Source organism: Panthera pardus, unplaced genomic scaffold (genome assembly GCF_024362965.1).
Source record: "Panthera pardus isolate Hobbes unplaced genomic scaffold, ASM2436296v1 HiC_scaffold_6, whole genome shotgun sequence".
Classification (NCBI taxonomy): domain Eukaryota; kingdom Metazoa; phylum Chordata; class Mammalia; order Carnivora; family Felidae; genus Panthera; species Panthera pardus.
The window spans coordinates 95,083,519-95,098,014 of NW_026526991.1; the positions used below are offsets into that span (position 1 = coordinate 95,083,519).

The 14,496-nt window shown below is 41.4% G+C and overlaps 1 protein-coding gene across 1 annotated transcript in view; it reads left to right on the forward strand.

The window, feature by feature from the left end:
- Window positions 1-14,496, forward strand: part of DUSP16 (dual specificity phosphatase 16) — an 88,936-nt gene that overhangs the window by 45,183 nt on the left and 29,257 nt on the right. The window contains exon 4 of the mRNA XM_019451994.2: window positions 126-264. Coding sequence (XP_019307539.1) covers window positions 126-264 — 139 coding nt within the window. The remainder of the gene's footprint in view (window positions 1-125; window positions 265-14,496) is intronic.

Genomic DNA, 14,496 nt, shown 5'->3' on the forward strand with positions numbered 1-14,496 from the left:
TCCAGAAAATTGACTGCGTCTCATTTTTATTCAGATTATTAATTGAAAGCGGGAGACAGTTATCTGCTTCAGCACCAGAGGATTGTGGGAGCTGCCTTCCTAACAGCCTCACGTTTGCATTGCAGGTTGATATTGATTGCAGTCAGAAGGTTGTGGTTTATGATCAAAGCTCCCAAGATGTTGCCTCTCTGTCTTCAGACTGTTTTCTCACTGTACTTCTGGGTAAACTGGAGAAGAGCTTCAGCTCCGTCCACCTGCTCGCAGGTAAGGTTTGTGGCAGAAGTGAAAGGACTTCGCATCTCACCGAGCCCTACCAGTGAGCAGTACTTGGCAGTGAGCTCAGCGTAAGATAGGTCATCACAACTGGGAATGTATTGGGTAAACTGATTTATTTATAGCTTCCGGTTGACATAACTATTCTGTTTAACTTGAATATTGTCATTCTTCCACATTAGTGGCATACACATCAGTGTATTTTTTTACTTCGCTCAAATGCCTCTTCATTTGGTATTTATGAGCTAGAAATGTCACATAGACAGGTGTGCTGCTTTTAGCCGGGGGATTTTTCCATTCAACTGGGATCTAAAAACATGAAATGCTCTACCTCTCAGCTCCTCTTCTCAGTTCCTGCCCCCTGTGGCAAGAAGCAGAGGAGTTTCACAGGGTTGAACTCTTATTAAACATTTACAGTTAAAGTGGACTCCAGCAATGAGCTCACCATTCTTGGGCATTGTGAACAATGAGGGGAGAATGTAGACCATTTATTCTAATAATTAGGGGGACAATTTAAAAACTCATTTACTTTCGTATTTTTCTTTCGTTTTTACAACTGGAAAAGGTCTCAGTTTGCAAATACTAAGCTTATGGTTTTATGAAATACATGAGAAGAACTAAGTATTTTATGTCTGTCTTAAAGGGGGGGCGGTGTGAGAGTTCTATCTCACAGATTCTACAGCAGAGTGCTCATACCAAAGCCCTGTCACTCACACTGGCTCAGAGCAGGGGATACAGTTTGACCGTGCACAGTGACCTTGAACACACAGTTGCTGTGGCCCGCAGATTGTGCCACAGTGAAAGGCAAGATTGCTTTTAAAAACGTGACCTAAGAAAATAAAATATGGTAGATATTATCATTTTCACCTCTTGAGTCTTTTGTTGCAAGGAGGATACCGTGAACTTGTTGGCAGTTGATTGTTGGAAGTGTAAACATTTCAGTTTTCAGAGAAAAGGATGAATCCATTGTTGGTGTGTTAACACTTAAACTCTGTGAAGCTTTAGATGAGATTTCCATGTCTCCAGTTCTCTCTCCTCAGCTCGTGCTTCAGGTCTCAAAAAGCAGGCATAGATTATCCGTTGTCATACCCTTCGCTTATGCTGTGATTCTGCCTGACCTTTCCGTTGGTTTCCTTACGTGAAGTCAGTGTGTCTTAGAATGCAGTTTTCAGAATTCCGTGGCTGAGAATTATGTTAGGTTCTGTCTCTTGTTGCTGGGTACATTCTTTTACTGGGATATAACTGTGGTAAATATGACAGCTGTTATTGGAGTTCCATTAAACTCATCTGGTGAGTTTAGGAACTCCTTTCATGCTTCTTGTAGGCGCTCTGAGGACTTTACCTTGGAATCCTACTAATGGGATCAGGGTTATTCTTTAAAGAGGGTACACCAACTGTGTGCTTCCCGGGAAAGGCACTCTGCACCTCACTCTTGTTTGAGACGCTTTCCCTATGAAGGGACTCTGACTTGACAGCGTGGCCAGATGGACACTCCTGTGGAGGAGTGAGCTCATACTGAGTTTCTAGCACAGGTGTTTCAGTTCCTTAAATACCCTTTCTCCCCTTTACCAAAGAACACTCCTTAGTTACCTGGGAACGTTCTTATCAGTTGTGTGTTGGTGTGGGAGGAGCACTCCTTAGGCAAGGGAGAAAAAGGACTCAGTGCGATCGGCTAGATCAGCCCTATGGACACGTGGAATGACACATTGGATCAGAACACCTTGACATCCCCATATCATACATGAAATGCTGCCTGGGTCTCAATGAGGGTCCATCCAGGCAGCACCAAGAACCACACTGAATGTATTGCTGACACCATATCCCCATCCACACCCCAGAATCCTGTGTATCTTTTAGTTCAGGAGGTGGCTTCAGGGACTGAATTGCCTTGTTTGGGAGTGAGCAGCCAGATCTCTTATGAAACCTAAGAGAAGGTTCTCAATGGTTGAAAGCCTCCAGCTGTCCAAAAGCCTCTGACCAATTGGAAATTCCCTTGGTTAGTGACAGGAGTGGACAGAAAAGTGGCAGAAGTGGAAGAAAATGCTTGGGAAGGTATGGCCATCAATTGTTGGCAGCCCGTTGTGTTGCCAACATCTAGCTGCTCATAGGATGTTCCAGGGATGTGGGTTGGAAGGACATAATGACAGATGTTTCTTAAATATCTTGCCTAACTGGAAAAGCACACAAGCTTCTCACAGGTGCTACAGAAAATGACACGGTAGGTGGAGACAGTTTTCACTACAAACTGCCCCTGTTGCTTCCAGCAGTTGGAGACAGTTTCAACCTCATGTGGATGTGGTAATAGAAAGATGCAGTGGTTTCTCCATCATTTGAGAGCTTTTAGCTACTCTGAGATACTCAGGAAGCAAGTATCAGATGTGAGATGCTTTAAAGAAATGTGGCCTGAATTCCATTCATATTCTCAGAGAGGGCTAGCTACCTTGCCTGGGAAAAAATTACTTTGGAGAAGGGGAACAAAAAGACGTCCCCACAGAACTGATAGATGAACCATTTTTATGTGCTCTCTCCCTCCAATAAGACGAGACCCAAACTTACCAAGAGGACCTAGTTGTATAGACACAAAGAAGTGCAGGATTACTGAAGGAAATGCGGATTGGGTTTGGGGAAGCTATACTGGCATGGGCTTAATTCCTTAATATGGAACAGGTCCTGTTTGGGGACGGGGCTAGACTATTAAACTTGTTTCTGCCAGGTGAAAGGGGTTCTTTTAAGCCACTTGGGCAGCTGATTATCAGGGAGACCATTTTGCCAACGCTTCTAGTCCTGAAACTTGGAACCTGGTTCTTCAGTGAACTCTACCTGTATTGGCCACATCTGCAGGCCTCCTCGGCCAGGGACCTTGACCAGCTTTCCCTTCTTCTGAGAAGCCCAGTCAGTACTGTCAACAAAATGATTCATTTGATAACCATATGCTATCCTGTCATAAATCTTCCATTATTATCTTAAAATCTTATTTAAACCTTATGTTCTCCTTTATCTTTTTCATTTATTAGCTTAACTCCCCTGCTGAATTCTTTTTCAAGCTGAGGACTGTGTCTTTTTCATCTTTGTGTTCTCCAGGAGGCCCAGCACTTCTTAAGTTTTCAGTAAATATTTGTTATCTAAATTAGCTTACATGTAGGTTTGTATCATTTCTGTTTCACGTGATTCATTTATTAGTGTAGAATATCAGTGATTCTATTAAATAGTCATGAGACAATATGAAGTGTAGTGAAAACTTGAGATTGTTTTGAAATAAATGATTTACAAAGTATATTTGTTCAGAGCAAACATACAGCTGTTACAGAAAAGTAATATGAAAGTGTTTTCATCTATTTAAGTAGGTTTAAATACGATTTTAAGAGTTAATAAAAATACTGAGATGAGCCAGTGCTAATTTTATGTCATCCTTAAATACTGAACCTTAATAAAAAGCTAATAGCTCTGGAGACCTAGCTCCACTCATAGGAAGATACAAGTCCTTGAGTCTGTATGAGCTGAGAATGGTTGTGATAATTTCTACATATTCTTTTAAAAAAAATTTTTTTTAATGTTTTTATTTATTTTTGAGACAGAGAGAGACAGAGCATGAGCAGGGGAGGGGCAGAGAGAGAGGGACACACAGAATCTGAAGCAGGATCCAGGCTCTGAGCTGTCAGCACCAGAGCCTGAACGCAGGGCTCGAACTCACAGACTGCAAGATCATGACCTGAGCTGAGGTCGGACTCTTAACCGACTGAGCCACCCAGGCACCCTAATTCCTATATTCTTTTTTTTTTTTTTTTTAATTTTTTTTTAACATTTTATTTATTTTTGAGACAGAGCATGAACGGGGCAGGGGCAGAGAGAGAGGGAGACACAGAATCGGAAGCAGGCTCCAGGCTCTGAGCCATCAGCCCAGAGCCCAACGCGGGGCTCGAACTCACAGACCGCGAGATCGTGACCTGAGCTGAAGTCGGACGCTCAACCGACTGAGCCACCCAGGCGCCCCCCCAATTTCTATATTCTTAAAGGCAAATATAAACTGATCTATTTAGCCATTGGGAGGTCTCCCAGTAACCGAGCCAAGCCAAACCATAGCACTGTTTTACCCTCAGAGGAGTAAAGAATTTGATTATCAGGAGCAGCCTCATCTTAGCAAGAAAGAGTGAATTTGGGTCCCTTTGGGAAGTTCTCCATCATCATTGGATAGATGGTGACAAAACCATCTTTTCCATTTTTTTTTTAAATTTTGAAGCCAGTTATTAAATAAGCACAGTTTAAAAATACATGTATCCTTCCACAACCATCTGTAAAAATAAGACTTAAGAATTTGAGTTAATAGGGTGACAGAATGGGTGACATAAACATTTGTTTCACAAAAATGACTATAACTGGGGATTCTCGTTGGGAGGATTTATATGGGATAACACGTATGAAATCTTCGATATCAGTCTTTTTAAAAAACTTATCATTATGAGTTAAAAAACAAATAATCAAGTTTTTTGGTCTTGGTAGGTAATGTTCAGAAAACTCGTTTTCTTTAAAAAATATTGGGGTTGCCTGCGTGGCTCAGTCTGTTAAGCGATGACTCTTGGTTTCGGCTCAGGTCATGGTCTCACCGTTCATGAGTTTGAGCCCCTTGTCGGGCTGACAGCACAGGGCCTGCTTGGGATTCTCTGTCTCTCTGCTTCTCTCTCTCTCTGCCCCTCCCCAGCTCACGCTCTCTGTCTCTCACAAAATAAACTTAAAAAATAAAAAATAATCTTGTGTCTTGGCCTTTACTTATTCACTGTGTATCACTTTATTCTACTTGCTTTTTGTCTATTATATTTCTGAGGGTGCCAGACTGAACATAAATATAGAAGGAAAAAAGGAAAAATACTGAATTTGGACTTTCATTTCTTGGTAACATAGAGAAAAGAGAATAAATGGGCCATTAGTACAAATAAAGATCAGCCTACAGATGAGAAATACGGTTCTGTTATTTCCTTCTCTTTCTTCGGTGTTGTAATTCTGAGTAAAAGCAAAAGGGGCCCATGACAGTTGATTAATTCTGCATCACTCCTTCCTGTCCTGTGATGAGGCACAGGATAACCAGCCCTACAGCAAAACACCATGAAGGAGTCATGGACTTCAGCCCTTTCATTTACAAATGAGGAAAGTAACAGAGCCTTGAGTGGGTCTCCCAAGCTCTCACTCTCACTATGTTCCCCAGGCCCATATCTGCAATAATTCCAGAGTCTTCTGGAATTTCATCAGGAGGCTGAACTGAATCAGGGGCTCCCATTTCAGATCAGCCTTATCTTGAAAGGCTCTTTTATTGGTAGCTCTTCCTCAGACTCTTTGTGGATTTCAGAGTCCTATTCTTATTCACATTTTATGGAATGAAGCAATGTATAAAAATATACTCTATATAGAAATTTTTAAAGCATTACATTATTTTAGCAGGGGGATCATCAAAAGTGTAACTACTCTGTTTTGTGCTGAAGTATATATAGCTTGAATAATGGTAGAAGATACCATTTATTAAGCATTTACTGTTAGGGACAATGTTAGTAAAGTGCTAAGGGCTTTTATAAACATTTTGTCTCTGAACACAGATTAATGTTGGCTTTGGTTAAAGGCCAAGTTCACATGTCTTTGTTTTGAGTTAGATTTGCTAGTCTAATTAGAACTAGGAGTAAGTAAAAACGTGTTGGGCACTATGGTTTTTCAATTTAACAGAGATCTGCATTCAGTCAATAGATCTGTATAATAAACATATGGCTTTGGTTTCATGGAATCAATTACTGTCCTTCCTAATGGAGGTATAGTGGAAGCCTTATCTTGCAGGTTACGGATTTTGCTGTGCACAGTTCTGTTACCTAGTTTGGCATTTCTTCGGTCCTTTTGTCTAGAGAGGAGAATCTTTAGTCACTCCACTTCAAATCCTGCAGTTGTTGGTAAAAGACTGAAATGAATGGATCTCAGGAAAAGTACTATAGTTACTCAGGAACTGGCTGTTCTTGAGTTTAAAAAGCTGCAGTGACTGAGAGCCACTGAAAATAGACTAAGTATAGGTGCTATTTTGCCCACTGGTTGCTGAGCTTCTGAGCCTCCATTTGCGTGAGGCGGTCCAAACTGGATTGTCTTTCTGCAGTTGCTGCCTGCCAGTGTGGTAAGCCAGTTTATGCCACTGCCCAGCTACCAGTGCCTAAGACATGATGCCTATGTCTGTGTCTTTTTAAAAAAAGATAGTTCCTTGGTTACTCATCCTGACAGTTTGCACAAGCCAAATGACAGCACCCTAGATGACATTGGTGGCCTCCATTTTCCCTGGCCCTGGTCATGTCACCTGTGGTTCTGGAGAAGTGCCAGATCCAGGACTTTTCATCCAGTCTAACTTCTCAGTGTTTCACGGGCACTTTTGTGTTTGGGCCCAGGGCTGAGCTACCAGAAAAGCAAAAGACTCGGCCCTGCCCTTGAGAACCTAACGATTAATTTGGGGAAACATGCCTAGAGTTGGTGAAAGAGAGGAGCACATGATCATGCGCTGTACCGTGTGATATGGTGATCGGGGTGATGGAATGTCACCTGTGGAGGTTGGGGAAGATTTGATTATGGCAATGGGATTGTAGTTGAACCTGGGAAGAGGAGTAAGATTTGGTGGAGGTCAGACCTTGGCATTCTGATCGAGGGGGGGAGAAACATGATTCAAAATGTCAGGACTGAACATCGACTTGAAGAGGGTAGTGGGGGGACTAGAGTGGATTTCTTTTGCAAAGGGGAGAAGTGAGAGTTGAGAAAAAATGAAATCAAGTGACACAAGCCCTTTAAACCAGGAGGACAAATGTGTGAGCCTTCAGGGATTTGGCTGCAGCCTCTGCCACCTCTCACTCACCAGGTCCTCTGACCTCACGGAGCATCTGCTCTCCTCCTCTTCTGCCACCAGCTCTCAAGCCAAGATTTCCCTCTCCCCGAGGGCTCCAAGAGCCTCTTAACTAGTCTTCTCCTGTCCTCTGCTGTGCCCCCCAGAATCCCTCAGTCACAGTGGAGCCAAAGTTGTACTTTTATATTTTAATGTAATCCAGATTTATATAACTCCCTGGTCTAATATGCATCATTGCTTTTCATATAAATTCCCAAATCCATAACTGACTCACAAGGCCCTGTAATGGCTGCTCCTGTCTGCCTCTCCAACTTCATCTCATGCCATGTAAGTCCTCATTCCATCTCACTTCTGTAGGCCTCCTCTCAGGTGCTGTAAACCTGCGGTGACAGTCTCTCTGGGCCTTCGCAGACGCCCTCTCCTCCTGTCCTCCACTCCTTTCACATTTCCTGCTGGAGTCAGTGTATTTGTCAAGCCTTCCCTAGCCACTAGGCAAAGTTGGTTTTCTCTGTGATACACATTCCTTTGGCCACCTGCCTATAATTAGTTAATTATTCATCTAATTATTTGGTTAGCATTTGTCCCACTAAACTCTCCATTCCAGAAAGGGCCTCTGTTTCACCTAGTGCCCTGTCCTGCTCACAGTAGGTGCTCACTAAATCTCTTTAACTTAAGTGTGATTCCAGTAGCCTCTAGTGTTGTTTGGTTGACTGAACAGATATCCCTTTCTTCCTGACCACTTTGTGAAGTCTCCAGGGAGGCTGTGCAGTTGGCCAAGAAGACTGTTGATAGAGTGAAATACACAGAAGTAGTCCTTGGGAGAGCCTTCTACAGGGTAGCTCAGAAGGCTTGGAGCTTCACGTAGAATGGCATGAGAGATGAGTTATATGGTGATTCATAGACAGTTTATAAGTTAGTCAAATTTGATTTTTAAGAGTCATTCTCTTGAGACCAGACTCATACCCCTTTTTCCTCTTGACTCATAGAGTTATCTCCCAATTTATAATCTCACTTCACCCATTGCTTTGATTGATCACTGTAAAACCTGCCCAGCAGCCACTTCATCCTTATCTAGGTCCTAATTGTAGTTGGTCTGATTAATTTCCTAAGGGACGTGCCCTGATACCCTGAGCCCGGGGGTATTATTGGACCTTCCAAGTCATTATTGGAATTCTGACCCCTGCAGGTATGATTGGGCTCTCTGGATCATATGGAGTTCTGAGCCACTTATGGACATCAGAAAAAATTTTTTCTCTCTACTTTTCATGTAGAGTCAGAAGCACACTAAAGATTGGGTATGGAGGAAGCACAGTAAGGATTCAGTATTGCTTGTCAATGACCAGAGTAGCACTCATTGGTTCTACATTTTTTTCTGTAGTAGCAGAAAAAGTTTTTCTTGCCCTGTGCTGCCTCTGTCACCCTGAGAGTCTTCTAGGGCATTGTGGTCCAAGAATAGGAAGCAGATTCTGGGCCCCCGCCCATGCCAGCATAGCTTTAGGCTTTGAATGGAATCAGGAAATCCTTTTGAGCACCAAAAATATACAAGACTTGTGTCCATCAACAGCTATTCATTGTAACAAGGAAGGATTCAGTAAACATTTATTGAATTTCAGTTATGTGCCAAGCACTGTGCTAAATGCTGAGGGGATTACAAAGGAGTGTGAGACATAATTCTTATCCACAAGTAGTTCACAGTGTAGTAAAGCTGGAGAAATAGAGGTCACCACACACACACAAAGATAATTCACACTTACCAAGTCAGTGGCAAATACTTACTGCCAGATGGTTGCCATAAATTTTATGAAATTTCTAAGTTGGCAGGACCATATATATACTGGTCAGGAAAGATTTTTTTTTTTTTTTTTTTAAGCAACAGAAGAGTATTGAAACTGTTGGAGAGCAACTCAGTAAGGGAAGATAGCATCCTGAAATTTGTTTCTGGGACCTGGCCCCCCAGCATCGACCTAAGACCCCTGGCCAGCTCTCCAGAGCTCTGTCAGAGCTGTATGTCTGTTTCTGTCTGGCTGCCACTGGTGTCACCTGTGTGTTCAGAAGGTTTTGTTGTGAAATGTATTTTATTAGTTATGGTAAAAAAAAAAAAAAAAAAATCCTTGGTAGACTTCTGTAGAAGAGGTATGACCTGGGCTAGCCTATGGTTTGGAAGGAAATACAAAATGGATTGGGGAGACTGGATTGCCAAAGGCTCAAGATTGGAAAGCAAAGGTGTGTTAGGAAAAGAGAAGACTGATTTTTCCTTTTACATGTAGGGTGGTGGCATGGAAAATCAGATTGGACAATAGATTGGGATTAGATTAGGAAGGGTCTTGAATGTCTGCTCACAATCGTAGATTTTATCCTGTGGATATTTGGGAGCAGAGATTACATCAAAACTTTATTTTAAGATGCTTCATCTGGCAGCAGATTGGACATGAGTTGGGAACAGAACAAGTGGATCAGAGAGAGAGCTGTTACTGAATTTATCTGAGTGAGGTATGAAGGTCCTGGACCAGGGGGCGGCAGGAGAATGGAAAGGCAGGACAGTAGGAGAGACTGAAAGGAAAGTCAGTGTGTTGGCATAGCAACTGGATGTTGCTGAGCTGACCAGGAGGCTGGGGCTACCATGGATGGGGATGCGGAAGGAAAGCGAGGGAGGCGTTGGCCTTGACTTTATTTTAAAGGTGTTAGTAAGTCTTTCAAGTAAACATGACCAAAGGGAGTTGAAAGTGTTAGATTGGATTTGGGGACATCAAACAGTACAAACTTGGAGATCTTTATTTTCAGGTGAAATGAGCAAATACGGTTTCTTAAATAACCTTCCTATCCATGCTGACGAGGCATCCTAAATTCTTACTTCTCGGGAAGTCCCCGGACACTGCTTGCTTGCTGTTGTCTTCATCCCTTAACATTACTGCAGGATCAGTCAGGGCTGCCTCTGTGAATCTGGCTTCCCTCTTACAGAACTTGTTGATTTTATTCAGTGAGTGGTGGATTCTGGCCATATTCCTTTTGTTTGGTTATTCTGGTTGCACTCTTTAGAAAAATCTTTGTTTGTGTGAGGGCATTTATTAGGAGTCCTCGCTGTGTGTCATGGGTGTTTTAAGAGGAGTTTCTGGGTGTGGCTCTCTATTGCCAATTTGAAAGATCAGTAAAATAGGTATCACTCTACATCTTCTGAGAATTCTTTACTAAACAATACTTCTGAATTTTGCTAATTGATCTAGATCTAGATCTTGGGGAATAATGAGATCTAGACATTCTGAATCAAAAGAATTGCATTATTATAGTATTTGGGGTTTTTTTTTTCCTGCTAGTACTTTGAAACTTTAAAATTCTTTTTTTGTCTAGGCGATAAGTGTATTAATCCCCAAATTAGATTAGATAGAATCTTTCATTCCCTGATTGGGTGAGGTGATAGAGTGATGCAGAGTAAGCTTTTTTGGAGGTGTCATTTATGGGCAAGTTTTGTGAGACGTAGGCTACTTCTTGGGCTTCCTGGATGGTCTCCACAGCAGCGCGTACCTGTCCGCTTTCCTCTTGGTCTGTGCTCTGGTGGACACAGAGTGAAGGGGATAAGAGCTTAAAGTTAATGCCTTATATTATTTAGGGATTTTTCTCGTCAGTGCTGCTCCATGGAGGATTGGCTAAATAAGACAAAGAAGGAATGCTGCTAAGGTTGTTCAGAAAAATATGCCATGGTCTCTACCCTCTCAGAAATGATTTATCAATCATGTGTGGCTTGGCTTACCCAGACGAACCTATATACATTGGAATAGTACAGCTACTTATTTTTGTTTGCTTTCTGTAGGGGTGTGAAATTATGGTGCCTTCATTTTCTTGTTCATTTTATTTAACTAGCTTCAACTCTCCATGTGTATAGTCTGCTGACCCTGGAAGAATTGAGTCTTTTTGTGAGTGGCTAGAGAACAAAGTTTGCCTGAATCAATCACTTCACTGTGAAGTGAAATGTATATTTATTATCAAAATAACAGTTCAACAATTGAAACATACATTTCAGCAATTTAATTTTTTTAATAATTTTTTTTAGTGTTTATTTTTGAGAGAGAGAGACAGAGACAGAGTGAGTGGGGGAGGGTGGAGAGAGAGGGAGACAGAATCCAAAGCAGGCTCCAGGCTCTGAGCTGTCAGCACAGAGCCTGATGTGGGGCTTGAACTCACAAGCCTGGAGATCATGATCTGAGCTGAAGTTGGATGTTTAACCAACTGAGCCACCCAGGAGCCCCAGCAATTTAGTTTTTAATATTAGGGTTGCCTACTTTGTGCAATAGCAAAGTAGCAGATTTTATTTTCAGTACGGAGAGAAATGTTCTCTACAGGTGCAGGTATACTTCACTTAAATCCTTCATATGCATTCTGGAATAAGGAAGTGAATGGGTTGTATTATGTCACAAAAATGGAGTCTTTGTTTTACAAAGGTTGAACTACATGAAGACTATATTTAAAAACTGAAGCTATATAAACTCTGTGAAAATTTAATATAAAAATTAATTTGCATTGACTTTTTAGAAAAGTCTGTCTTGAAGTAGAGCTTTGTATAAGCACTGTTTCTATGTAGAGCTGTGGAATCCATTCAGAATATGCAGGGGAGCTGCCTGTAACTCTTCCCACCCTGGGTGGCTCTGCTGATAGTGCTCTAATGAGTGGCCGGAAGTGAAGAAGTCCTGCCTTTCTCCCTGCAGGGAACGCTCTTGACAGTAATGGAATTGACGTTCATCTCTAGTTAGAAAGACTAGGGAATCCATTTTTAGAACTTGAGGCTTAAACATTTATGTAACATCACTAAGCTGTAGTAAAGTGCTACTTTTGTTTTATTACAAATATTCCTTGTTAAGAAAAAAACTGTGATTTATAACTGGTGGCAAGGGTCAGAGGGAAGAGAAAAGAGTGACTAATTGGAATTGTTTAGTAGAGTTGTTATATGTATTTTATTTTACTTGGCAGATTTTTTTCTTCTCTGAAAATTAAATGATAGTTCACATTGACTTTTTACATGGTATTTGTGACTAGAATTGTGGAGGTAGGTCACTTAAGGAAGAAGTTTTTTTTGGCTGAATTAGAATAAGGTGATACATAATTATGAATGCCTTTAAGCTACACCAGATGTTTTCTGTGTCCAAAGTAACGTGTACATTTTTATGTATAAACCTGCATTCTACTGGCTGGACTTGTGGAAGACTAACAGAAATTGTAGTTTGACTGCCTGTCCATCCAGATCTGTAGAGTCCAAATCTGCATGTCTACCCTCTGGTCTCCTTGTCTGCGTTTCTCTGCAGGCCAGGTGCATCTGCATGAATGTCTTCCTTCCTCTTTTTTTTTTTTTTTTTTTAAGTTTATTTATTTTTGACAGAGTGCAAGCATGAGCTTGGGGTGGGGGGGGGGGGTGGAGTGGCAGAGAGAGAGGGAGACACGGAATCCAAAGCAGGCTCCAGGCTCCAAGCTGTCAGCACAGAGCCCGATGTGGGGCCTGAACTCACAAACCATGAGATCATGACCTGAGCCGAATTCGGACACTCAACCAACCAAGCCACCCAGGCGCCCCTTATGTCTTCCTTCCTCTTAAAAACAAGTGTTTCAGCATACAGGGAAGAGTGGAAGCCTCCATTCAGACTCAGGTCTGTCTTAGGGAAGCTCATATGGATTATACGACTTTCCATTTTCTACATTCCCAGGTGATAATGTAAAATCTAGGGATAGAAATTTGGTGAGATTGGATGGGGAGTTAAATCCTTAACAACTTTAAAAGGTATTTTAAAACATTTTCAACAGAGGAGGATAATGTGCTGATGTTGCATCTTCTTGTAATGGAATCTAACGTGGAGTCTGTGGGACCATGGAGGGTTGTGACAGGGCCAATAAGATGGGTTTTGTATCTGTCAGCCATTTGTAACGAAAAGTTTGCATAGATGAATTGTATTTTTCTTCCTATTAGATCTGGTTTGTAAGAGGAAGAAGGACATTTTAGACATATTTCAAAACTGAGTTGCTGATGAGGCCACAGATAGTTTTTCAAGAGTTCGGGGAAATCAGGCAGTGTCTCATCTGTTGTTAATTAATGAAATGAAACTGAGGTCACTAGAGTACAACGATGAATGAAAGGTCATTGAATGGAAAAAACTGTCAATGAAGGAGGGTGTTAGCAGAGTGGAACATTGTCCTAGATAAAGATCAGGGAAAATGTACTCTTTGGCTCAGGTCGTGTTTTCTGGAAGCGACAATGGTTTGGGACATCTCAGTCAAGACTGAGCACTGTATGCTCTGATTTTAGTAAAATCTGTTCAGTATTTTAAGGCTATTCAGGTTTGTGCCAGAGATTCATTGAAAAGATAGGTAAAAAAGATTTCTTTTTGTTTTATAATGTGTTCTTACCGTGTGTTATTGCTGTTTTTGTTTGGCTTTTTTGTTTTGTTTTGAGGTTAAAAACTGGTTTCCTGCTCTTATTTCTGTTCTCTTAGAATTTTCTAGAGCCACACTCACTTTTGAGATACTCAAAAGTTAAAAGTGATTTAGGATCATGGTAGTAATTAGTGATAAGGCCGGACCTCAAACAGCCAACAGTGACTGACTCTGTGGTTTTTGCCAAATTGTGTCCCCTCTGAGAGTTGCTTTGTGGAGGATGGCCTGAAAGTCCTCAAGACAGCTTTCAGTTTCACAACCACCTTGCACACTGTGATCCTGAACAGACCAGTGACTGTATTTATACTTTAACTAATTCATCTGTCAATTCTGTTACTGGTTTCATGCAAAGTGCATTTAGAGTTTCTTGTGTCTCTGGTTATGTCAGACATCTAGCCCTTTTTTTTTCTCCCACATTGAAGCTTTTGAACCATGTAGCTTTGGGGAAATGAGGCTCTGCCATCAGTTTGGGAGAGGCCCATGGCCATTTTCAGCCTGGTATTGAGACCTGACTGGCCACGGCTAGTGAGGGCAGGACCCCATAGAAATCAGCAAGGCTGTCCCCGTATCCTAAGAGGGAGTTAATCTCGTAGTATTTGGAGAAGTGATGATATAGCACAGCCATTGAGTGTATAGTCTCTAGGGCCAGACTCCTGGGGCTCATATCCTAATTCTGCCAGTTATTACCCTATGTTTTTCTGAACCTCTGTTTTCTTATTTGTAAAATAGGAATAATGATAGCACCTACTTCATAGTTACAAAGATTGAATAAATACTTTTAAAGTGCTTAGAGCAATGTTTGTCGCTTACCAAACATTAGTGTTTGCTAACGTTAACAATTATTGTTAAGTAATTCTTTGATTACTTGTATTATTTGTTTATCTGATTACTTATAAATTTAAAATGGAATTCAACTGGAGTTTCCTTGGATTGTTTCTCTCTTTTCTCTGAGAATATTTACT